The 27,781-nt window shown below is 41.0% G+C and overlaps 1 protein-coding gene across 1 annotated transcript; it reads right to left on the reverse strand.

Annotated features, from left to right (window-relative positions):
- Nucleotides 1-346: 346 nt before the first annotated feature.
- SMIM31 (small integral membrane protein 31) lies at nucleotides 347-27,768 on the reverse strand (the record flags this gene model as incomplete). The annotated part of the gene is made up of 2 exons (XM_082838177.1): nucleotides 347-444; nucleotides 27,657-27,768. 2 exons carry the CDS (start codon nucleotides 27,766-27,768, stop codon nucleotides 347-349), a joined length of 210 nt encoding a protein of 69 aa, XP_082694303.1.
- Nucleotides 27,769-27,781: the final 13 nt, after the last annotated feature.

Genomic DNA, 27,781 nt, shown 5'->3' on the forward strand with positions numbered 1-27,781 from the left:
ATGTTGTTTGGGCTCTTTGACCCTTTGTACTATCATATTGTTGTCACCTCCTTGGACATGTTTCTTTGTGTATTTCACTGCCCCCACCATGACGTATTGCTCTTAATAAGTATAATAAATATTTTTTAATAAAGCTGAGTCCCAAAAAGGTTACAAAACTCTTTCCCTGGTATTCAGTTCATTCATGGTTATGAGACCAGCATGTCCGACAGTAAGTGCATCTTTCATTTGCTTGATCATCCCTTAGTCTTATTTACTGTGGGCAAGAGGCTCCCATGGATTGCTTCCTCCACATCATCGGTGGGAAACGTCTGCGGCTGTGGCATCATAGGTGGCATCTCTGAACCTAAATAGCTTCAATCTGGTGCTCTTCCTCCGAGCAGTTTTTCTTCTTTCCAGACATTTTTCTTTTCTTTTTCTTTTCCTTCATTTGGTGTTCTTCCTCTATAATAAAAAAGAATTTAGAAAAAAGGATTGGGAATTAACAATTTAGAAGAGCAGAAATTAACTTTGGTCATGAAAGGACTTGGATACTCACTAACACGGCTTTTCCTGTTGGCTAAGGAAAAGAATGGCACCTAGGGAAAGAGGACAAGGCAAAGAGAAAGCAGAAATCTGCCCGCTGAGAAGAACTTCCTGAGCACTCGTTTCTTCCCAGGCGATGTTTCCGTTCAACACCACAAAGGCTCATAATGTCCTTTGTAAGACGTGAATTGCCTCTCAGCTATAGGAGCATTTAGATTGATGTGAAAATTAACTGCATGTATGTGCGCTGCCATGCGTAACACAGATAGCTAGTGGGAACCTGCTGTATAGCACAGGGAGCTCAGCTCGGTGCTCTGGGGTGACCTAGATGGGTGGGATGGGGGGTAGTGGGTGGGAGGGAGGTCCAAGAGGGAGGGGATACATGTATACATATAGCTGGTTCACTTCATTGTACAGCAGAAACTAACACAACATTGTAAAGCAACTATACCCCAATAAAAAAATTAATAAAATTTTTTAAAATTAAATTAAATTAACTGCATGTGAGAAACACATCATCTATGGGACGGAGGAGGCTGTAGCGGGCTGGGGGCTTAAGACAATTGGTGATAGATCCTGGGAGCCCACTATGCTCTGACCCATGAGTCTGGGGGTCATTGTCATTTGGTCTGGTGGCCAGTCTCAGATTATTGGGGGGGGGGGGTCCTTGGAACTAGTGTATGAACTATCAAGACACCATTTCTTTAGACATTAGTTAACATTTCTTGGGAGAAATAAGTTAGATACAATTTAGATATAATTATGACTGTCCTGCAGAGACTCAAGAAGTCTAGGCTATACTTAGGGAATAGCTAAGAGAGCCAGTGAAGAATTGGAGAAGACCACTAAACCAAAAGATCTAGATTTTCTTTATTCTTTGCCATGAACTAGCAGTATGATCTCTGATAAATCGTTTTATTTCTCTGGTGCTGTTTTCTAAATTTTTAAATGAATTGTATTGGGAAAGCTTTAAAGTACCTTATGGCTTTGAAATTCTACTTCTGTCAAACTTGATCACTCGTACTGTCCATGTTTATTATTTAAGGCAGATGGGAATTAGCATCATTAATCACTCCTTCCTTCCTTCCTTCCTTCCTTCCTTCCTTCCTTCCTTCATTCAGCAGTTACTGAGTGCCCCACCACCCCATGCCTCAGGCTCTGTTCTAGATACCTCGGATACATCAGTAAATAAAACTGACAAGGATCCCTGCCTCCTTCTCCCCATATCCCCTCTACGATCACATTCTTGCAGACAGAGAGAGACAAAATAACAATAAAAAATAATAAGAAAATGTATGCTATATTGGTAAGTGCTACATAAAAAAATAATAGAACTCGGCCAAAAGGATCTGTAGTAGTGAAGTGAGAACACTGAAAATAAATGTGGTAGTGAGGGTAAACCTTACTGAGAAGGTGACATTGAGAAAAGACTTGAGGAAGCTGAAGGATGGGGCCTTGTGGACATTAGCTGTCAGAGTGATCCAGGCAGAGAGAATGGTCAGTGGAAGAGCCCTGAGGCAGGAGCAAGCCTGTGTGTTATGGAAACAGCCAGGATGGCAGTGTAGTCCGAGGGCTCTGGGGGAGAGAGATAGGACTGGAGGTCAAAGGCTGGTGGGTGGGGGACACTTTTGGCTCTGTGGGCCATCGTAGGGATGTGGGCTTTTACTCTGAATGACCTAGGAATCCATGATGAGGTTTTGAGCCGAGGAAGGACGTGATCAATTACTGCTGAACTCTCAGTGAGAGATGATGGTGGCTTGGACCCAGGTGGTGGCAGTGGGAGCTTCATAAGATGGGACCAAATTTGGGCTATATTTTATTTTAAAGCTAGCGCCAACAGGCTTTACTGACCACGTGGATATGGAGGAAAGAGAGACGTGCCTTGAGCCCCTGGAAAGGTGGAGTTGCCAACAACCTGGAAGGGAAGGTGACCCGTAGAAGAGGGTTTGAAATCAATAACAAGTGTCAGGCTTTGAAGTAGAGACGCTGAGCATGAAAGAGGCCAGTAAATATAAGTAGAATAGTTAAATAAACAATAGTATAACTATACGATATAATGCCATGCAGTCACCAAAAGAGATAAAGTAGAAGCCTAGGCAGGAAATATTTCCACAGTCTTCAGCGTAAAAAAGCAAGGTATAGGGCTTCCCTGGTGGCGCAGTGGTTGAGAGTCTGCCTGCCGATGCGGGGGACACGGGTTCGTGTCCTGGTCCGGGAAGATCCCACATGCCGCGGAACGGCTGGGCCCATGAGCCATGGCCGCTGAGCCTGCGCGTCCGGAGCCTGTGCTCCACAACGGGAGAGGCCACAACAGTGAGAGGCCCGCGTACCGCAAAAAAAAAAAAAAAAAATATATATATATATATATATATATATATATATATATATATATATATATATATATACTTATGTGTCCTTTTCAACATGGAATGTAGAGGTGAAAATAGACTTTTTCTGAAAGTGTTTTGAGTGAAACATATTAACTGTAAATATTCTAAAGGTTGAGTAAGATCTACTCCTGTATATTCCATAAAGTAAAACTTTGTTTTAGTTTTTACATAAAATAGATTTTAGTCACTTTGAGGTTTTCTGTTTTTCATTTGTCAAAAACTATGGTTAGTGAATAATGAGTAAAACCTGATTCTTATTTACTTCATTTATAACAATAAGACTTCATGAATATTGAGTGAAGTCACTTAAAGTGACTCATATGTTGAAATTTATTGAATTACTTTAATAGGAATTTCAAAATCTGTAACATAGGGAAATAACTCAATTTTCAGAATTGTTTTAATACTCGAGTGGAAATCCAGTTAAAAAGATTTTTCAAATACAGTGTCATTCAAGTGAGTGATACCAGTTAAAGAAACTGCTTAGCTTGTAAGTTTCTCAAATTTCCTGTTTAGGTGTTTTAGTCATCATAGCGTTTCATGTACATTTTTAAAAGCAAGGGTTTTGCTTAGCAAAAGGGCCTGCAAGAATCCTGATGCTGTATGTAGCCTACCAAGGACTATGTTTCATGCTTATCTGATTGCCTTTTATTTATTGTGAGAGAGAAGTGGGCATGCCCTAAAGAAAGGAAAGCTGACGGGGTCTCCAAATGAATGCATGAGTGTCTCAATGTTTTGAGTCCCCTTCTCAGCAGACCTGGATTCCTAGCCCTTTGCAACATCTGAAGGAACATTCTGCATAAAAGAGTTAGACTGATCTGACATATCACGGAAATACTGAAGTGGGCACAGAGAATAAGGAACCTGGGAAAGAAACACTAACTTCAGTTTTTGTCAGAGAAGAATAAAAGATGAAAAAACAACTTATTCTCAAGAATAAGAACCATCTTCACACGTTGCTTATCTCTGAGTTGCAGAAATGCTCTGTGGTGATGCAAACACAGTGGTGAAAAAGCATCAGATTAATAAAGATTTAATTAAACTCTTACATATCTGGTAATGGCTATGGGGTAAAATTGATTTGCATTTCACTCTCTTTTAGTTATAAATCCTAAATTTATAGGTAGGAGCGAGACTCCAGAAGTCAACTTACCAACAATTATACACTGAGACTATCATGCCTCTACCCAATGGAGTTTCTTTTAGAGTTGGTGGATATGAATGAAAGTGCAATTATATAAAAAGTTCATGTTAAATGGCAACATGACTTTTATGTAAGTTTCAGATCATTAAGTTACTCCTTAATCTAATCCATATAGGTTTTTTTTTTTTTTTTGCGGTACGCGGGCCTCTCACTGTTGTGGCCTCTCCTGTTGCGGAGCACAGGCTCCGGACGCGCAGGCTCAGCGGCCATGGCTCACGGGCCCAGCTACTCCGCAGCATGTGGGATCTTCCCGGACCGGGGTGCAAACCCGTGTCCCCTGCATCGGCAGGCGGACTCTCAACCACTGCACCACCAGGGAAGCCCCCATATAGGTATTTGACCAAATTTTTAATACTACCTATGGAATGCCAGTATATATAAAGGAGAGACTCCAGGTCTCTGCTTAAGTGGATTTATCAGACTCGTACTGCCTTTGGTTCTCCGTCAACACGCTTAGCGCCAGTGCTCTGACAGATCTGGTTCTGCATTCCAGAACCGTCCACTTAACTCTCCGCAGATCCTGGGAATGCACAGACTTTGGGAGGCTGGAACTGAAGCTGACTGAGGAACTCTTTATGATAATTAAATTACTTTCCAATTCTTATTGTGTGTTTCAGGAAAAAAATTCCAGGAATGGTTTCTTTTGATATGTTTTATTTCCCCAGGTCAATAGAATTTTCCACACAAGAACCTCAGCGTTGCACACAAATCAGGTTTTTTGTTTTGGTGGCTTCTTAATTCTCAAGTTTCATGCATGCCTCAGAACTCTCCAAATTTTCTGTTAAGACATAAAATCAAACAATTTTACCTTCTAAAATGGTAAATTTTGTACTGAAATATAATATAAGAATGCCACAGAATACTATTTGAAAGTGATTTCAAATTTCTGTTAAAAAAAGGGATGTAATATATTGTATGTGTTTCCTTAACTTAGCTCAAGAAATGGACTTAATATTTGAAAGAAAAAGAATTTTATGGATTAAGACTAGACACTGGAAGTTAGTCGATCTGAAATATTTTTCCTTCAGTATTATTGCTAAGGCACTAATTTCTGTGACTGTTTCTCTTTTTACACGGTGGAAATCCTAATATTTGCCACAGATTTGCCACATAGGAAAACAAAGAGTATATATAAGATATTTGGGGAGAGGCAACGTTTATCTTCGTAAACAGTGTTACTTATCAGAAGAATCAGCTCTAGTGAACCTAAACAGGTAGACAGAGCAATTATATTCCATTCTCAATGACTTTTCTGTAAGATACGTATACACAGTATTAAAAAATTGTCCCGGGCTTCCCTGGTGGCGCAGTGGTTGAGAGTCCGCCTGCCGATGCAGGGGACACGGGTTTGTGCCCCGGTCCGGGAAGATCCCGCATGCCATGGAGCGGCTGGGCCCGTGCACCATGGCCGCTGAGCCTGCGCATCTGGAGCCTGTGCTCCGCAATGGGAGAGGCCACAACAGTGAGAGGCCCGCATACCGCAAAAAAAAAAAAAAAAATTGTCCCAAATCAGGACCAGTGGGTTCAATGACCACTGGTGATATTTGTATTACTGCCTAAGAAAAGCAAGGAGTTGAAAAGACACCTGAACAATATTTATACAATCCCAAGTCTTCCTAACAGTACAAGACTGAGGATGGGGGAGAGTCTTTAAAAGCTATTGAACAGGAGCTGAGCATGGCGCCTAGACTGGGGATGGTATTATAGGTCTGAAAAACTGCCCATGACACGTGCCCCAAGCTCATACATATCACATAAATAACTCTGCCAAGGATGCTAAAACACAAGGATGTGTCTAAACCAGAGCCTGATGCTATGTTCAAAGGCCTTCTCTTAAATGGTTGACTTAAGTCATAAAGAGACTAGAGAGCAGGATGAAAAACAGACCTATAGGGATTCCCTGGTGGCGCAGTGGTTGAGAGTCTGCCTGTCAATGCAGGGGACATGGATTCGTGCCCCGGTCCGGGAAGATCCCACATGCCGCGGAAGGGCTGGGTCCGTGAGCCATGGCCGCTGAGCCTGCGCGTCCGCAGCCCGTGCTCCGCAACGGGAGAGGCCAGAACAGTGAGAGGCCCACGTACCGGAAAAAAATAAATAAATAAAATAAAAAACAGACCTATATTCTGGGGCAGCTGAGAATGTGCATGTTTATGTAAAACGTACTTTTTAAAGAGGTATGAATTTGGAGGTCAGGATTAAGAGATCTAGTGTTTCCATTATCCAAGTAAAGCGAGTCTAGTTCATGACGTTTGAGAATCAATGTCAAGGAAGAAAGAGCACTGAGAACACTGGTCAGCTCTGACTTTATCCACTAGTTTTGGCTTTAAAAAAAGGCCCAGATGCTTATTTTTAACTTAGAATCAAAAGAAAAATGTAGAGAAAGAAAGGAAAACAAGAGAGAAAGGAAGAAAAAAAAGGAATAAAGGAAGGAAAGAAGGAAGGGAGAAAGAAAGAACGTTAAAATATCAGATGAATACTGTTTATTCTCAGGAAAATATGCATTTCTTTCTCTCATCCCCTTATAATAGTTATAAAAGTCTTGACACACCATTTAGTATGTCCCCTAATGTTGTCCAGGGAATAATAACATTCATTCCAATCAATATCTTATTTGTTAAAAGTAGTTTTAAGAAATATTCAATGAAAAAGCTGAGATGTAAACAAAGAAAACTGAACATTATTAATATATAACCACCTATCCCAGAGGGTAGGACTTACTCTCATTTCTCTTCCCTTCATTTTCAGTCCTCAAAATTTTCTGGAAAATGTTCTTTAGTTCATGCAAAGAATTTTGTATCAACTGTAACCTCATGGTTTCACTAGGGATTCCAAGAACAAAGTTTGAGCTATGATTCCTATTGGTTTGTGTGTGCTAATCTAAGATCCAACAACTTTTTTCTTATATATTTTTGCATCCTATACATACACATTTATATTTTAAAAGGCACATCTGGGTGAAGCCACGTGGGCTCCACGCCTCTTAACCCAACCTAGTGGGTCAGAGTGTTCAAACAAGGCAGTTGGGCAGTGACTTTTGCCCAACTGACTTTGGGCAAAAGTCAATTCAGCTGTTGACTTGGGTTGGGTTGGATTCTTGACCTAGAAAAGCTTGTCTCTATCATTTAGGCACAAAAGAAAAACTTCAGTAGCTGAAATGTGAGAATGTTTTCTAAATAACCAGTTTTTGACTCAAGAATACTGGAAGAAAGCCCTAGAATCCTAGCAGAAAATATACTTATAAACTAAAATATATTTTCAAAAATGAACAATTATGAATCTTTCTCGCTCTCTCTTTTTTTTTTTTTTTTTTTTGTATTTCTAAATCCTCCGGTCTCTGGCAATAATTCTGACTACCGAGTGACAGAATTTTAACTACCCATAAGGAAGTGTAGTTATCAAGACTTCCAGGAAGATGTCAGTGATGTAGGGTCTCACCTGTAACATAGGCTGGGCCCTGGGAGTAGCTTCCAGGCAGCTCCTGAATGGGATTTTTCAGTATCTCCAGGGATATATAATTTCAAGTAATATAATTATTACTTGAAACTGGAGCCACAAAGGCTGTAACTGCTGGTGGTTAGAGCTGGTTTACTGAGCAAAAGTCCTTCAACTAGGATTCAATTCCTGGGAAATTGGGTCATACAAATAAATTCTGTTACTTTTCCCTAATCCATAAAGTTGATTTTTTCCTTAGAGTTATAATTTTATATGTAAATTTGATATTGATTTATTGTACACACATACTTTTTAAAAAATGCTTGTCTCTTGACCATCTCAGATGGGAAACCATAGTTTATGTGGTCTTTCGGGACAACAAGTATTCCTCACACTACATCATTTTTACTATCTACAAATTGTAGTTTGGATAGAGCTTATGGAGCTGAGAGGATCTGTCTGTAACCATGACTTTTAATTATCTCTTCCAAATGAAATTCTGCTTCTACTGTGAGAAAGTATCTGATTTTTATAATTCTTGAAACGAAAGTTTCCATATGTTAAAGAAACATATATAACAAGCTTATGTAAAATATGCAGATCTGTAGCTCAAGAATGTATCTCATTAATGAACTAAATATTACTTAGTGCCTAGATAAATGATTCTTTGAATATGATTTGTATTTGACAGTTTCCAGGGTTCACTTGAATGCATCATCTCACTGTACCCTCACTGTATCACTTCTCTTGTTGCGGTGCACGGGCTCTAGGTGAGTGGGCTTCAGTAGTTGTGGGTCGCGGGCTCAGTAGTTGTGGCTCGCGGGCTCTAGAGCTCAGGCTCAGTAGTTGTGGCGCACAGGCTTAGTTGCTCCGTGGCATGTGGGATCTTCCTACACCAGGGCTCGAACCTGTGTCCCCTGCATTGGCAGGTGGATTCTTAACCACTGCGCCACCAGGGAAGCGAAGTGGTTAAGTGGTGTTACCTCCATTTTACAGAGTTGGAGACTGAGGCCTACAGATGTTTGATTATGGACCCTAACTCTCAGTTAATGCAGTTTTTGAGAAGTAAAGCAGTGTAAAACAGCCAAGACAGCTAACGAAACCCATTTTGGAGTGATTTTTCAATGCTTCTGTCCTGAAAAAAGTCTTTTCTTCTTTTACTAAATGTTATAAGACTATCAGTACAATTCAGGGAATTAAAAAAAAAAAAAAAAGAAGAGCTCCCCCCAAAACAAACAAACAAGCAAACAAACCCTGAGGAGCAGCTGATAATAGCAAAGACCTTTTTGTCCAGAGGTGCCCACCGTACTCTATAAAATCAGCTGAATGAGCCCAGCTGTGTGGCGCATCCCTTTGATGAAATGGCCCCATGCTGTTTCTTGTTTTAATCCCCAGGTGTGTACATAAGATGCAAGATGTCCAAACTAGGCTATTCTTATTTGCATCTCAACCCCTGAGAAAGTAAACTGTTTGTGGATTTTATTTCTCCTAAAATCTTTTGTTCTCTCTTAAACAGGAGTCAACAAATCGTATCCTTCAATTTATTGGTTTAGTGCTGGATTTTCATTCTTATGAAATTTATTATGGTATAGCTAATCCCACCTGTTTGGTTATTTTGCCATCTTTTGAAAGTTTTCTCATACCCACCAAACATCCTTTTCTGCATTAGAAAGCTCTCTGTATTTGTGGCATTTTCGAATATCGGGAACCAATGGCATCTAACAGATTTACCAACCGCAAATTCAATGGTTGTTTATTTCAGAGTTCAAGCAGAGTGGCAGCCAGGCTGCTGTCGTTAGTCTATAACTCAAAGGCAGTACTGGGAGTCAAGCCTGGAATGTCTTTGTCCTCTAATCATGTATTTTACATCTCTCCAGGGAGTGGTGAGGAAGAATTGATGTGCCCTTTCAGCTCCCACACTATGTGTCTCATCTCCCAGCTGGGCCTCTGTCCCCAACTTTCTTCTTACTTAGCTCTACTTCTAATTTTTATTTTTGGGGCCACCATTCTTGGTTTGATTTTCAGCAAGCGGTGTGTGAGCAGTAGAATTTTTTTTACTCTGGTCAGGGGAAATCGTGTCTGGAATCCTTGTCATTTCTAAGTTCCTAAAGCAATATCTCGCTAGTTAATTTAACAAATGTTAAGTTGCTAAGAGAGTAGATCTTAAAAGTCCTCACCACAACAAAAAAATTTTTTTCTAACTATGAATGGTGACAGATATTATTAAACTTTTCATGGTGATCATTTCGCAATGTGTACAAATAGTGAATCATTATGTTGTATACCTGAAACTAATATAACGTTATATGTCAATTATACCTCAATAAAAACTGTATGTCATTCAAAAAGACAAGCCTCAGAATGGAAGAAAAATATTTGCAAATGAAGCAACTGACAAAGGATTAATCTCCAAAATTTACAAGCAGCTCATGCAGCTCAATATCAAAAATCAAACAACCCAATCCAAAAATGGGCAGAAGACCTAAACAGACATTTCTCCAACGAAGTTATACAGATTGCCAACAAACACATGAAAGAATGCTCAACATCATTAATCATTAGAGAAATGCAAATCAAAACTACAATGTGATATCATCTCACACCGGTCAGAATGGCCATCATCAAAAAATCTACAAACAATAAATGCTGGAGAGGGTGTGGAGAAAAGGGAACCCTCATACACTGTTGGTAGGAATGTAAATTGATACAGCCACTATGGAGAACAGTATGGAGGTTTCTTAAAAAACTAAAAATAGAACTACCATACGACCCAGCAATCCCACTACTTGGCATATACCCTGAGAAAACCATAATTCAAAAGGAGTCATGTACCACAATGTTCATTGCAGCTCTATTTACAATAGCCAGGACATCAAAGCAACCTAAGTGTCCATGGACAGATGAATGGATAAAGACGATGTGGCACATATATACAATAGAATATTACTCAGCCATAAAAAGAAACGAAATTGAGTTATTTGTAGTGAGGTGGATGGATGTAGAGTCTGTCATACAGAGTGAAGTAAGTCAGAAAGAGAAAAACAAATACCGTATGCTAACACATATATATGGAATCTAAAAAAAAAAAAAATGGTCATGAAGAACCTTGGGGCAAGACGGGAATAAAGAGGCAGACCTACTAGAGAATAGACTTGGGGACGTGGGGAGTGGGAATGGTAAGCTGGGACAAAGTGAGAGAGTGGCATGGACATATATACACTACCAAATGTAATATAGATAGCTAGTGGGAAGCAGCTGCACAGCACAGGGAGATCAGCTCAGTGCTTTGTGACCACCTAGAGGGGTGGGATAGGGAGGGTGGGAGGGAGGGAGATGCAGGAAGGAAGAGATATGGGAACATATGTATATGTATAACTGATTCACTTTGTTATAAAGCAGAAACTAACACACCATTGTAAAGCAATTATACTCCAATAGAAATGTTATAAAAATGTACATCATAAAGAAAACTGCTTCTCTAGTTAACATTTTCTAAGGTTTTTCTGTATAAGTAGCTATACAGAAATGCATTCAAGTGAAGTGAAAACATTTGCCTGTACAGATGAGAAATTAATTACTTTCAATCTTTTTCTATAAAAATCTGAAGAATACACTTTTCTATATTGGTAGTTTTCATTCAGAAATTAATTCAAAATAGACAATAAATTCATTTTATTTAAATGATTACTATAAGCAAATGATTATAATGTTTTTTAGAATTATCCTGTATGTACAGATAGACACACTTATTTATAGATAAAGAACTTTAGTTAAACTTTGCAGTACTGTTTATATGCTATATTGGCATTTGTGTATTAAGTGTTTTGATATTTGACATGAAAATTCCAAACTCTGGCATTCAATGCTAAGTTAAACATTATTCTTTTAAAGTTTACATATCTCAACTATGGTATTTATTTTATATGCTTTAGAGATAAGGTGATGTTTTGTATGCTTTTTAAAATTTATTTTTTAATTTACACAGAGTACAATTCACTTTTTTTGCTAGGTAGTTCCAAGAGTTTTGACAAATGAAAAGGCAAAATCATCACCACAATCAGGATACAGAACAAGACCCTCACTCCAAAACTTCCCTGTGCTGTTCCGTGCAGGCAAAACTTCCTCCCACCATTCATGTTGACAACCACTGTTCTACAGTTTTCTGTCCCTATGGCTTTCTTTTCCGAAATGTCATGTAAATGGAATCATACAGTGTGCAACATTTTAAATGCAGCTCTTTTCACTTTAGCACAGTAGTTCTCAACTGAGAACAATTTTGCCTCCCACAGATGATATTTGGCATATTTGAAGACATATTTGGTAGTAAAACCTGGGAGGAGTCGGTGGGGAGGGCTACACGCTCTAGCGGGTAGAGGCCAGGGATGTTGTGAAATGTCCTAGAACACAGGGTCCGCACCCACTACAAAGAAGTCTCTGGTCCAAAACGTCAGTGGTGCCAAGGCTGGGCAACGCTAACTTAGCGTAACGCATTTAAGATTCATTCCTATTGTTGCGTATATCAATAAGTAGTCCCTTGTTTTTTATTGCTGAGCAATATTCCACTGTGTGAATGTGTTATAGTCTTTATCTATTTACCTGTTAAAGGACAGTTTGGTTGCTCCCAGTTATGCAGTTACGGAAGTTTTTGAGTGAACAAAAGTACTAGGGGTAGGATTGCTTGGTCGTATGTAAGTGTGTGTTTAACTTTATAAGAAATCCCACACGGTCTTCCAGAGTGTCTACACCAGTTTAGTTTGCATTCCCCCCAGCAACATGCGAACGTCCAGGTGTTCTGCATCTTTGGCACTGTTTGGTATTTTTCTTGTGTGTTTGAATTTAGTCATTTTACTAGGTGTTTAATGGTATCTCACTGTGGCTTTCGGTTTGTCTGTTTTGGTTAATTTTTCGAATTTTATAATCTAATGCACATATTCTGAGATTACAAAAGTAGTATTATGTAAATGAGGTGTTGAATAATTAGCACAAGGTTATTAATGCCTGTGGACCTTCACTCACTGTAGAGCTGCTGGTCCTTTTACAGCGTCTGTTGTAAGAGAGACCAGTTTTGCAACATTAGGATGTGCTGATCAACCAGGTCTTCGCAGGACGTGCCTGGCCCAGGAGAAGGCAGAAGCCATCCCCTTTTTACGTATAACTAAGGGATTATCTATCTGCATGGACACCTTCCTCAGAGTTCACTGGGAAGGGACAAAGTGAATTCCACAGAAGCAACACCTGAGTGCAACACAGCAAGACTGCTTTCTTGGATACAAGTGTTTGTAAAACATTTCCCTCTGCTGGCTGGCTGCTGAAAGTACTCCTAAGAAATCAGAGGAAACAATTCGCTACCTGCTCTCAAAATCTGCTCTTATTCTCACCTCTAACAACTGATTATTAAATGCTTTCTTGCATGTTTTCCTTCTTTTAAAATATCCCTTTGATCAAATATTAAATTGATCCCCCTATTTCCCTCAATTAGTTGTGACAGGAGTATCGATGCAAAGAGGATGCTATGATTTCATTTACAACGAACTTGAAATTTGCCCTCAGCAATAAGCAGCTGTAGCCCTGAATCATCCCATCAGGCTCCTGGCTTCCAGGTGGAAGGAACAGAGAGGGTGACCCCAGTCCCGCAGCGGCCATGCATTCTTAACCTGGGATATGAATCGTAAGAGCACAAGGTTCATGGTGTCCAGTGGGAACATAAAAATTGCAGGAAATACCACTATGTGTAAAAACAGTGACTCTACAGACTGGCCAGCAATCTCCAGTGGTCTCTTGCTAATAGGGGCTTTCCTCACTTTTATGAAGTGAACGTAGAGGAGTCCAGTTCGGGACCCACACATTCTGGCATTTTACTCCCAACAATTTAACTGGAAACCTAGGTGCCTGTGGCCTTCGGCACCCGCAGTATCACGATGTGATATTAGTTCAGCACAGCCAGTAGTTCAGCCACACAGCACGAGTGAACCTGGGGTGACCAAAACACCAACCCAACTCGAATTCCTAGAGAATCGGAAATGAGCCCACACTGTCCTCACTGACATTCTTTAAGAGCCCACTGTTATCCTAATGCTCAACTTCCCTGGGACCAAAAGACATTTAATCTACATTCCAATTTCGGTAACTTATTTTCAAACTTAGGTCATTGCGAACAAGGCTTTAAGGGAGTCAAGAAGCCCTCAGTTGAAAATGATATAGTTGGTACTCTGGTTTCCCATTGGTACCATCCATTCTCAATACTATTGATATTTTTACATTTTCTCGGGGTGGGAGGCTACTTTTTATTCACAGAAAGCTCAGAGTAAACAGTGGCGGATGGTCTTTGCTCATGGAATTGAGGTGTAAGGGTTAATTTGGCAACTCGCCCTCACAGAGCTAGCTGTGCTGCCCTCAACCTCACAGCTGGTTCTGAATGAATCCCACCTTCCACACGCATGTCTGCATGCCCCGTGCTGATTAACAACGCGAACTGCAGTCATGCACCAGACCAAGACCCTGCCTCTTCCCAGCTGGGGCCCTGGGCACGTTGCTCCTGGGAGTTTCCTGTCCTCGTCTCTCAAGCAGAGATGATGATCCGTTTTTACAACGTGGTCATGAGTCTCGAACAAGGACTAAACATGTCAAGGGCTTGGCATGAAGTAAGCACTCAAAATTATGTTATTTGCTCTATAGATATCATCAATGCTTGCAAATGCGTTATTTTACAGACAACTCAACTTGTGTACAAAGGGGAAGAACCTTGTATCAAGTCAAAGTACATGGGTAGAATCTGCACGCTCCATACTCTGTTGTTGCCTCACTGCTTCCGATGCTGTAAGGATCACATCTTCTGGCTACTTGTTGACTCTCATTTGTGAGCCAGGTCTAGAAAAAAATGCAGGCATTTTCTTAAATGATAAATGTATTGTACTCGGTGCTGTTTGATTAGCGTGGAATAATTGTGGGGTGATTTTCCTTTACAAACAGATATCTTCAAATCAACCCTTCTCGATTGGCAGATCCATGAAACCGGCAGAGCAATTTGTTCTAAGATGAGAAATCTATTCACTTTATGCTCATCGGATTTCACGGTTTTTGAAATTATTCTTTTTCATTTCTATTTTTCAACGACATTTCTTTCAAAGTCCCAGTGGTGCTGAGCGGAAACGCTTCCAGTGACCCTTCCTTGCCCAGGCTACTTCTTGCCAGGCTACCTCTTAAAAATGCGTACCTAATCACGTCCCCCCACCCCTACCCGCCCAGTTTAAAATCATTAACTGCCGTCCCTTTGCTCCTGGGGTGAAATCAGAGATCCTGAACTTGGCCTCCAGTGCCCTGACCTCCTTTGTCCCAGCCACCCTGCCTGACCCTCTGTCATCAAACCACACTAGACGTCCGGGTAGTTCTTTGTGTCCCTTTCCATTGAACCGCCTGCCCATTCAGTGACCCCAGAGACAGAATGTGGCTCTCTTTCCTCCTCCCCCCTTGCCTTACGCTAAACTCCGTCAACCTTCAGCTTATATGTCATTTGTCCAGAGATGTTTTTCTGGCTCTCCTCTGTGTAGTCAAATTTCCGTATTATATACACACTTCGCCACTTTGTATTTCTCCCTAGCATTTATCATAGCTGTAACAAAATAGGTAGTGATTAGATATTCACCCAACACTGTGTACGTAAGCTTTATGACGGCAATTTCATTGATTGAAAGAGTCAACATCTGCCCAAACCAAACATTAGTTTAGTGAACGCAGACTAAACTTTCAATGAATATTTGTCAAACTCATGATTGAACGGCATATTCAGGACCACACCGTCAATGTCTAGTATATAGCAGATGCTCAGCAAACGTTTGTTCAATGAATAAATGAAAATTTTGTCTGTTCAGAAGGAAAAGGGGAGCTACCACAGTGTGGAGAGAGTTACAGGGGATTACGGTGAAAGGATCTTCTGCCTGAGAGCCAGAGATCCTATCTGCGTGACCATCAGTTCACAGGGCTTTCTGGGTGGAGACTTCTGCTTACCTGGGAGTGTACAGGTCACTGCACTTGTGTCAGGGCATACGGTCTGCCGCCATATGGCTGGCTGTGTAACTTCAGGAAGTCACGTGTCTCCATTTCCTACATAAGGAAGGACACAGGGCTCTTCCTGCCTCCCCACCCAATGTCACAGGTTTATGCGAGTCCGGTGAAAAATGTGAGAGTACTTTGTAAACTCCAAACAGCTCTAGATGTTTGCGTACTGAACTGTGAAAGCATTTAGAACATGTTAGGAGGAAAATCGTTAACAGTCAATCAGTTCAGAAAGGTGTAAAGCCCCTCCTCCCAATTCCTCCGTCCAGAGTTACCCACTCTTGCCAGTTTCTGTGTGTTCCTGTCCTTGTCAATACGGTCAATAGACTGATTTATCTGTATATACCTACAGATAAACATATATATATATATATATATATACTTATAAACACACACACAAATACCTATGTAAACCTAAAAGCACGAACCAGATCTCATCCCGTTCAGCAGTGTTCTGCTCCACTTACTGCATTGTGGGCTTTTCAGCGACAGTGCACGTGGAGGTTTCCCAGCCACTGCATAGTAATCCCCCTGTGTGCCCCTGCTATGACTTGTCACTTCCGTATTGGTGGATGTCTGGCTTGTTTCCATTTTCACCACTGTAAACAGGGCTTCAACAAACATCCTTGTCCAATTTGATTTCTTACCTTCTCTGCTTAAAATGACTGAATGGTTTCCTCTCTTTACACTCTGCACTTATAGCTCATGCCACGTGACAGAAGCCTGGTGCTCATTTATGATACAGCTGTAGAACCAAAGTTGTCTTTATCATGTTACCTCTAGCTTTGGGGCAGCTTCAGAAGTACCTCTGGTGTAGCCTACCTGCTCAGGCAAAGTCAGGCTGTTTACTGCTTGTGAATTTCCACATCTATCTTTTTGCCTCTAGCGCTTAAATGGTGCTGCCTTTACCACCCTGCTTAAACACGTTTCCGGAATTCTCTCTTTATGATTTTCCATATGTTTTTTCTTCCCCCAAGAAACAGCCCCAAATCCACCTCCTCTCAAAAGTCTGTGTAGGCTAATTCCATGACAGTTTTCTGATGCCTTAAATGTTCTTGTTATTTTTTAAAACAAGCATTTATTGAGTGTCCATCTCACTGTACTGGAAATGCATGTGGACATGAGTACCTTGTAAGATATCTTCAGCTATTCCTTGTCTATAAACTGCCACATCTAAGTTAACGATGGATAACAAGGGTGCCGTAGTCTGCCCTTCAGAGCTCTACTGGCGAATTCTATCAGCATCTAAAATTTTGCCTTTGCTACATCTAGGTGCATGGGGCTCTCTGTGAGACGGCATGCTATGGCCAAAGTGGGATGAAGTGAAAAAGAAAGAGGAGTTTCTTAGCATCAGATCAGTACGAAAAGATTATGTGTTCACTGCAATGTGCAGGAATTTTGCCTCATGAGTATCTGAAAAGCTTGTGGTCAGGGCAGCGAGGTGTCTGATCAACAGTGACGTACACGGGTCCAGCTGTCCAGGGGAATAACTATGGAGGCCTTTATAGGCTGGGTAAGAGTTGACTGGGCTGGAGCCGTGACTGGGCTGTAACCACTGCTCTTTGTGAACGCTGTTTTGATCTATTCAGTGTTCCTCTACAGACGCAGCCACCTAAATTCTAGAATTCAAAAATGTACTGGGGGGCTTCCCTGGTGGCACAGTGGTTGAGAGTCCGCCTGCCAAGGCAGGGGATGCGGGTTCGTGCCCCGGTCCGGGAAGATCCCACATGCCGTGGAGCGGCTGGGCCCATGAGCCACGGCCGCTGAGCCTGCGCGTCCGGAGCCTGTGCTCTGCAGCGGGAGAGGCCACAAAAGTGAGAGGCCCGCGTACCGCAAAAAAAAAAAAAAAAAAAAAGAAAGGTCATGTCTGCTACAGATCTCCAAAACAAAAAACCACAATGAGAACAAAATCAGAATAGCTTATAAGTCACTATAGAAAAGTGTCTTACTTCAACATAATTCTGCTTCTGTGGAGCAAATAGACAGCATGTATAGGAGAAATGCCAAGAGTATTCTATTAACAACAGCAAAGCATCAACCTAGCAGACAGCAGTCACCCTAACTGCAGCAGGCTGGTAGTTACAGAGTCACGAACAGGTTCACCCTACAGACAGCAGATTACAGACACAAACCAAACAACAGTCAGGACAACAACATCATAATAATAAAATAATGGAAGCAGCAGCTACGATTTCATTCTTAAAATAAGGAGGTAGTGCTTGTTTGAAATGTTTCATCATATTTTAATTTTCACAACAGCCTTGTGTGGGCGATTACTATTATATAGATGAAGTGAGCCTTGAAGCATTTATGCAGTTTGCTCAAGTCACACTGTGAACGAGTAGCAGGGACAGGAGTCCATCCATCCCTCTCTAACACGTAGATTCTAACCATTGTTTTCTACTGACCCTCCATCCAGTCTCTTTGGATGTAAGGGTGGGAAGGATCCATCATAGGGCTTTTAGCTCACGTTGACACAGCTGGATAACAGCACCTGAAACAGCTGAAGGAATTCTTAACAAAGTTTTTGCATCTTACTAAAGGGTTTCAACATAATTTAAAATTTTTCTTAATGAGGAGTGTGGCTCACCAGCCTTGGGCTTAATTTCTCTCTCTCAGGCTCCCTGTATCACGGGTGGAGTCACCAAGGCTCTCACCTGGCAGCTCCCACAGGGTCTGGCACGGGGAGGGAGTAGTGGGGGGGGGGTTGGAAGCCCCTGTTTGTCAGGAGGCTGGACACACCTTTGATGAAGGATCATTACCTACCCAGGATATCCTTAACATTCCCTGATGGGTCACTTACATTTTATCACTTCCTATTGGTCATTAGAGCAGACAGCTTTCAAAGACAGGGCCTGGCGCAGGTGGACAATATAATCCGGGCAGGAAATAGCTGCATCACACCGTGCTCTTCTCTAAAGGTATAAGGAGGTCGTCACACTTAGCTCCTCTAAACTTATGCCCCAGCTTCACAGTGTTCAATTTGAAAACTAAGGGGTGATAAAATGGGTGGAAAATTATGCTTCATAATTCAAGGAGATAAAAGGAAGCCGTTGTCTGGGTGATACACAACGTGGAAATCCACAAACGCTTCATACCTGACTTTGGCGTGCATTAATAATTTCTTCTGTCCGGCAGACATACCCCTCCTAGTTATGTTTTATTTGACTGAGGTTAAAATGTATTTTCCATTCGTGGATATATCAAACCTGAACATTACAGAAGGGTGATCCAACGTACATCAAGCGCTCGGAGAGCCTCTCTCTATTGAGTTGTGTTTTCTGAGGTCATCTGTGCTGCGTTATCACTGAGTTCTCAAGAAGGAGGTTTATAAATATTTCAGAGGCTGTCTCTGTACACAGACCAGCTTCATCATGGCAGCTCTGTGGATACACCAGTTCATGGGACAGGACCCTGCTTACAAACAACATTCTGAGTGGTATTCTTTGGGGATTTTAGATAGAGTACCATAGAAATATCTACTTCATAAGTTTAATATGAGGATTAAATGATGACTAGACATAAAATAATATGAGCTATCAGTAGTAGCAGTAGGAAAAGCTAGAGAATGAGTCAGAAAGATGATGTATTATGCTAATAATATTTGGTACTCAAGTTGAGCCCGTCTAAAGAAATCACCTGTAGGTATTTATTAATTCATTCAGTCATGAATTATTGAGAACCACCTATGTCCCAGGCAGTGTTGTAAGTGCTGGAATGAAGCAGTGACTAAGACAGACCCAACCTCTGCCTTATGGAGCCGATATTCCAAGGGACACACAAAGTGGCTTTTCTTACTCTCTTTAAAACATGCTTTTGGTGGTTTACTATCTTATTTTTTTTTTCTATGAAAAATCCATATAGAAATAAAGAATTTTATTTTGATGTGAACAAGAATTACTATTTTTTACTTTTCTCTACCTATTTCATCTCTCCTGGAAGTCTCTAAAGTTTAAGGGCAAGACTGGAGATTGGTTGATTTTTTATTCTCATTCTATGCCTAGTAGTGTCTTTTTGTAAATAACATGAAATAAAAATATTTTTTCTGAATAGCCAACCAATTTCAGAAACAAATTACGGAAATCTCTCTCATTATTTTGTACTTGCGTTTCCTATACACGCAAACATAATGAATTTTTCCAGGCACCACAGGCTTGGTTTAATGGTTTTCACCTTTTAGACACTGAAATCTCTCCACAGAGAATCAGAACTAGCTCTGAGTTTTAATCTACTTATGCTGGGTGTCACAGAAGGGGAAAGGATGGGCATGTGGCATTACTCCCTGCAGGGCAAAGCCTGCCTCACATATACACGAGAGCGGATTCATCTTGCTTGGCCACGTGATCCAGGGACTGGGGAACAGTTCTCAGGGCCAGGCTAGGGAGATACAAGGTGATAAAGATAAGCGCTATATTAATGATACATAAACGATGTGCTATGAAATTCCCCAGGAAGAGAGCTCATTTGGGGTTACAGTGAATACAGAAGAAAGGAAAGGAATTTAGGCTTGAAGAATAAGATTCCGGTAGAAGAGAAGGAGGAGGACATTATTAGTAGGTAAGTGGAAACCTCCCACTTGGAAGAATACGAAGAGCCTTGGGAATTTTTACTGTATGCTCTAGGCAATGGTAAGTGAGCGAAGGTTTCTGCCTGGGAGATTGACATGTAGCTTGTGAAAATGGTCTTCCCTGCTAAACTTGATGCTATTGCCTGAAGTTAGAATTGAGAAATGATTAGAATTTAATGGAATATGATAGAACTTAATTGGAATTTAATAGGTCACATAGTCTGTTAGGTGGATTGCCATCAGCATTAAAAAAAAAGAAAAATAGAATAGACTACAAAGTATTAAAATATATTGCCTGTAGTGAGGCTAAGTATATTTTTATGAAACTTTCACTTTTGCACATGTGGGTAAGTGGGTGGGTAGGGAATCTGGAAGTGGATTTCAGCCAAAAAAGCTCAAAACCGGGCTTCCCTAGTGGCGCAGTGGTTGAGAGTCCGCCTGCCGATGCAGGGGACACGGGTTCGTGCCCTGGTCCGGGAGGATCCCACATGCCGCGGAGCGGCTGGGCCCGTGAGCCATGGCCGCTGAGCCTGCGCCTCCGGAGCCTGTGCTCCGCAACGGGAGAGGCCACAACAGTGAGAGGCCCGCGTACCTCAAAAAAAAAAAAAAAAAAAAAAGTTCAAAATCACCGAGGTAGAGTCGCTCGTGAGATTCTTTACTAGAGAGCTCTTGTTTCTTTCTTCCATACCAGAAATAGTTGTATTCCAACTAGCAACTATAGTATTCTATTTTTATCATATACATATCAGATTGTCCTATAAGGAAGAAGATTGTGCGTTGACACAGACAATAACGGAGAAAGCAATGGTACTGATTTTATTCAGTCTATTGCGATAGGGAGAGCGCCCCAGATCTGAGATCATGGAGCCTCAGCAGCTGGTTTCTCCTTAGCCTCACAGGGAGGAGTGGAGACGCCCCAGGTGGGATGCTTTACCCTATGCATTGTTCTCTCATCAAGGGAAGTCTCCATCAGTTAGCTGTGCAGGAAAAGTTTATCTCTGTGTCTAGTTAATTTCAGGGGGGACAAACAGTTCTAATCTCAGCTAAGCCATCCGTGAGACAAAGAACAAGGAGCTGTCTGTCTTTGCCAGCATGTGCAGGTAAAAGGGGAAAGGTCTGTGTTTGTCCCTGCCATAGGTAAACAACGGGGTCCTCAAGAGTCTCTGGGGGTCACGAGAAAGAATGGCCAGTGAGTCTTTCTGACATAGTATGGGAAAGGTTGGTCTTTGCGGTCAGCCATTTCCTGGAACACAAGAGTGAGGGGATTTTGGAAAACAAAAGCTTGGGGAATTTCCTACCTAAGAGCTCAGGTAAACTTCAACATTGTCAGTTTTCTCCTCTGGACTGGCTTTAAAGACAGCACAGGACCAAATTTCTCACCCACTTCCTACACATGGGTAGAGCGTGAATCCAGCTAATTTCTTGGATGATAATTGATGGTGGTTAACGCTGCTGAGTGTATGATTCTGTAACAGGAAACTTCTTTTTAATCTGAGAGTAATTAATACTGAAAGTGATCATTTAATGTGGATCTCCTTTCAGGGCAAAATTTAATAGAAGACAGAAAAAGTCATTTGAATGGACATTTACCTTGAAAATCACATTTAAAATAATAGAAATAAATTTGCTGAATCACTTATTTAATAAAAGGCAATTTATAATTGCAGCTGTAAGCTAATTTTAGCACAAAGAATGGATGAGGCATTGATTTGAAGCCATAGCTTCATACAACACACTTTACTTGTGATTTTCATAGCACGATTTTATGGAAGATACCATCTGCAAAAAATATTCAAGACTTCTTCAATTTTCTGAGATGTCTCAGTCTTTTAATGTTCACTTTATTCCTTTTTGAAGTTTCTGTATATCCTCTTCTACATTTGGTAGGCAGTCTAACTCTATTAAATGTTCATTTGTTAATGGAGTCCTTACCGTTCCGTGACATCAGGTTTTTATCTTTTCCATGTGATGTCATCTTGTAGTTGATTGGTATTGAATATGTTGTATTGCTGGATATTTAAAAGAAATATGTTGACTCAGTGTGTGGACTGACTGAGTAAACATTTTCTGGGTTCTGCAGTCAATATTTTCCTTTAGTTTAGGATGAACCTCGTTGTTCTATTAAATTCCTAGTGTTGAAGACTTCACAACAAATCTCCAACAGCAGCCACCCCTCTGCATTTTCGTGCTTTAGTTCATGTAATTCTCACTTCAACTCTATGAGGCAGGTGTCATTATTATACCTAGTCCATGAAAAATGAAGGCTTTGAGAATTTGTGTAATTTTCCCTAAATCCCACAGTCACCAATGGCAGAGCCAGGACATGAACGCAGGAATCTTAATAACACAGTTTGTACTCTTTGCTGAAACGAGATGCTAGCCTTCTCCTCACCAAGACTACCCACTTTCCATTTTTCCTACTTTTATTTTTCCCTGTGCCTGGATTTCTTTATCTACTTATTGGAAGTTTAGTTTTATCTTGTTATATATTTTTAGCCAATTTAAATTCTTTGTAGGAAAAAGGAGAGGTGTATGCATTTTTAAAAGAGCAAATAACTTTTTCAAGGGAATCTGGAGACAAAGTGCACAAGGTTCTGGATCCTGTGAACTAGAGCCTCACTTGGGATCTTCACTCGCTAGCTGAGTGGCCTGAGGTCAAGGTTAGAGCTCCAATGTCCTCACTTGTAAACAGTGAAGTTATTATTACCTCTCTCATAAGGTTATTTTAAGATTAAACACATCTAAATACATCTAAAGTGCTTGGCATCTTGTCTTTTACATGGAAGACACCTAATAAACATTTCTATCATCATTGTTTTTATGCTGACAGGGAGACAGTTCTTCCAGGAAACAGTGTCCTGGGCTGGGTAAAAGCAGCCCTACTTCATTCTGGTTCCACTACCATTATGTAACATTTATTTTTCTCAATTTTTAAGTCACGAAGATGAGACAACCATTATTTTTTTCAGGTTGAGTGGATTCTTAAAACTTCTTTGGAGAGGCACCATCTAAGTTAATTCTGTAATGATCAAGTTACAAATATTTTATTAATTTGATGATAGACAATATGGCACTGATGTAAGCACCTATGACTCTCAAAGGAGAGAAAGACGATCCTGGGATCACTAATTCTGGGTGCTCACGTAATTCTAGAACCTGTTGGTGTGATTAGAAAGTCCACAGGGGGGCTTCCCTGGTGGCGCAGTGGTTAAGAATCCACCTGCTGATGCAGGGGACATGGGTTTGAGCCCTCGTTTGGGAAGATCCCACATGCCATGGAGCAGCTAAGCCCGTGCGCCACAACTACTGAAGCCTATACACCTAGAGCCCGTGCTCCGCAACAAGAGAAGCCACCACAATGAGAAGCCCGCGCACTGCAATGAAGAGCAGCCCCTGCTCGCCGCAACTAGAGAAAGCCCGCGTGCAGCAACAAAGACCCAACACAGCCAAATAAATACATAAATAAAAGAAAGTCCACATGGGATCATGCTTTTGATCACGGTGGTGGTAGGTGAAGCTTCCTGCCGTCAAGATTTCTGTTGGGCTACATGTTTTACTGCAGTGACTGATTTCTGTTCTAATTTGGACTCATATTTGCAAACAAGCACTATATGTTATGTTTCAACTTTAAATTTTAAAATCGATCATATGGTCCAGAGCAAAAGCAATGTTCTTAAGTACCTCTGAAAGGTCAAAGGTAGATGATCTATGTAAATTCAGTTAGGGATCAAAATGGCCGGACTTCTTCCAGTGAGAAGAACTGAACTGACAGTCTTTGAAAATCTTTCTCTGGAGACTTCTTACAGTAACAGGGCAAAATGTGGGTTCCTGGTCAGTTTCTCAATAAATACAATTTTCTGAAATATCTCAGGGCTTTGTCATACCTTACACCCTCTTTTAACAAAGAAAGTTGTCTTAACTGTTCCCTTATAAAAAGGCACAGAGTAAGAGAATTGAGAATGTTAATTACAAATGAGATAGTGGATTTACAAACTATTAAGAGCTGCAGAAATCTTGCAATACTAAAATATTCTGATTTTTCAAGAGTGACTCTCATAACCAATAAGGACCTACTGTATAGCACAGGGAACTGTACTCAATATTTTGTAATAACCTATAATGGAAGAGAATCTGAAGAAGAATATATATATATGAATCACTGTGCTGTACACCTAAAACTAACACAACATTGTAAATCTATACTTCAGTTTAAAATGATTAATTAATTAATTAATCTAATTAAATACGATTTTTTTCCTAAAAAACTAAGAATAACTCTCAATGACTTTCAACTCTTCTAAACATATAAAACATTTTCTTAAACCTTAATCCACCCACTCCTGACACGTTAGGACCTGAGGCAAGACTGCGCTGGAGGCTGAGGCCCTGCCCTCCAGCTCTGGGTCTGCCCTGTGCCCTGTGGGGCCTTGCTTACAGGACGGAACATGGGCGCCCAACCATGTAGCCAAGCTCCCGCCTCCCCTGCTGCACACAGATGAGCTTGGCCCCCTGGGGCCTGCAACTGTCACATCTGTGGCTGGGCTAGTCTTCTAGACCATGGTCATCACCTGGAAGCTTGTTAGAAATGCAGAATCTCAGGTCCCACCCAGACGTACTGAACAGTAGTCTACTTTTTCATAAAATCTCTAGGTGTCTTATGTGCAAGTTAGAGCTCGAGAGCCTTGGCTCTCACGTGGGAGGCTGAGGTCAGAGGCACCCATCTCTTATGTTTAAGAGCCTCCCTGCTAAAATGCCTTGTTCATCTTTTGACCTCTGAAGGACTTGAGAAGATTCTGGCCAATGATCAGTTCTGTTCAATTCCTTGTTGGACTTAAGGTCCAAACTATAGTTGATTTTTCATCTTATACATTTCATTTTTTTCGGTCAGGTAATTTTCCTTAAGCCGTTTTCTTAGTTGGAATGCACCCCACCCACCCTACTCTGTCAATATCACCTGCATCAGGGTGGCCACCTCTTCCGTGCAGCCCACCGCAATACCCCTGAGGAAGAGCTTCCGTTCTGACCCCATCCTCCTTAGTTAAAAACTCTGGTAGCCCATTCACTGGGTCTGCTCTGGTTATACAACTGAATCCTCCACGATACTATCAGCTAGCTCCCTGACATAGGAGCTGAGTCCCATTCAGATTTAGATTCTCCATTACCCATAGCTGAGTCTATTAGATTTTAAATAAACACGTGAAATTAAATCTGCCTCTCTTAAGTTTATTTTTGTGGCTTCTGCAATTCTCTGCTTGTGCCAGAAAGGATATTAAAATAGTCCTGCAATTTTAATGAAGGTAGATTTTACTGCTGGGTCTTATCACATTTAGGAAAGTGTATACATTTTGTACTTTCATGCAAAATTGTGCTTGGCACCGACCTGGTGGTCACGAAGGGAAGCAAGGCTGTTCTTCGATGAGAATTCTTGGGCAGCTGGTTCTAGTTCTGTTAGTTAACAGTATTCAAATGGAGGAATTGCTTTAGCTTGGAAAGTAAACCTCAGATATAGGAGAAGTAGAGCTGAAGAAAAAGGAACTTGTGAAAAACGGAATACAGAAGTGTAAAGGAAAGGTAAATTTCTATGACTGGCCCAGTGTTCTGGCTCTCCGTGTCCATGGGTTATAACTGGGGAGTCACGGGGGTGTAGAGAGGGGGCAGGAACTTGGAACTGGGAGTCTGTGCTCTAGTTTTGGCTCTTCTGCTAATTAACTGAGCACCTGAGAAACTCACTAAACATTTGTGGGTCTCTGTTGTCACATCTGAAATATGAATAGTTGGTCAATGCTTCTTAACCAGAGAAGAAAGCTAGAAAAATGGGGGGTAGGGGGTCTTGTTTAAAGACACGTGGCCAGGTGGGACACCCAGAAATGCGTATTTGCTGGGTTTGTGATGGGCCCCAAGCATGAGGTGCCTTTCTGATATTCATTTCTGGTTAAGCATCAGTAAATTAGATGCTCTCTTAACATTCCTTCTAGCTCAAATATTCCCCGATTTAATGACTACCAGCCCCGTAGTGAATGCATGGTTAGGAGTCTACGTGTCTGGCAGACACTGCTGGTTGTACCCCTCTTCCTTTAGGAACAAAACCCCAAGTTTTTGCTCCGCACATGCCTTCCAGAATAGCTATTACATTTCCCAGCTTTCCTTTGGGTATGTCCATGGACTAAGTTCTGGCCAAAGGGAAGTGGTAAGTGCAGATTCTGGGAGCTCTCTTAAAAGACAGAGGTGTGCCTCTTGCTTCTTCTTGCTGACTGGCCTGCATAGATGATAGTGGAAGATGGGCCAGCCGGACATGGGAGCCGCCATAGGAGATGGGAGGGAACCAGGACAGTGTGGCCTGGGTCCAGGACACCAGGGAGTCGTGTCAGGCGGGAACTTACTACCCCCAGGCTTCCTTTATGTGTGAGAGAAAGACATTATTATCTAGTTAAAGTAACGGCAGTTTTGGTCTTACTCTTTCTTTCAGCCAAACCCATTTTAAACTAAAACAATATGGAGCATGAAAAAGACCTTGTGGACTCCAGTTATGCTTCCCAATCTTCATGTCAGCACGAATTGGAATGTCTATTTACTGTGGCTTCTTGTTTTCTACTTCTGTAAGTGCAGTATGTTTATAAGACAGAGAATAATATTGTCTTTTACAGAGAGCACTTCTTTCACAGCCAATAATTGATGGAGAGGTATCACAATTTTAGGAAACACAGTTTTCTTTTTATGATTTTATCTTATTCTCTACAAATATATATAATTTCCTTGGCATATGCCATATATATATATAAAATTTTTGCCCTCAAAAATGGTCAGTCACCATTAATTTTATGTGAAATTTGGTAGGACCTGAACTACAGTGAAATACCAAGAACTGCCATTTGAATTACATATTATTGCTAATAATTGTCATTATTGGCAATGAGCAAACATGTGGTGTTGAGTTTTTTAAACGCTTCTACATTTTTTTTGAAAGTTTGGGCTTTGTCAAGAGCTCATTAGGAAAAACCCTTTAATTATTTTCCTTCCCATTTGTAGTTGAACAAAAACGCACACCCACACACACCATATATGTATACGATAATGGAATTTGTTTCTCGAGGACTTGCATTTAGCCTGTGAAAATTACCTTTAACGACTTTGAAAGATATTGTGCTTTTTGCACATTTTAAGTTTCTGATGGGGGACAGGGATGAGGGGCAGGGATGGGAGGATGGTGTGCAAAATTCTGGGATTAAAAGTCATGTGAATAATCGTTTCCATTTCCAAACCTTTCTTAATAAATAATGGTAAAATGCCACAGTAGATATTTCAGGCTATTTAATAAAACCCTCTCTCTCTCTCTCTCTCTCCTCTCTCATATACACACACACCACACACCTCAAAACAAACTCATTCTCACATACAGAATAGAAACTAAACCAAATCAAACCATAGAGAAAGATGGTTGGGTGGGGAAAGGAAACGGGGACTATTATGAAGAGCTCTCTCTGTTTACCTTCATTCCTCTCATCCGGGTTCGTGTAGATGGAAGCCAGAGTAAAGAAGGAAAAGATAACAAAAGCCAATAAAATGAATGTCATTTCCAGGTTGGTAAACGGAAGCTCCATGAAAGACCACAAA

Source organism: Leucopleurus acutus, assembly GCF_964270905.1.
Source record: "Leucopleurus acutus genome assembly, chromosome: 4".
NCBI lineage: Eukaryota > Metazoa > Chordata > Mammalia > Artiodactyla > Delphinidae > Leucopleurus > Leucopleurus acutus.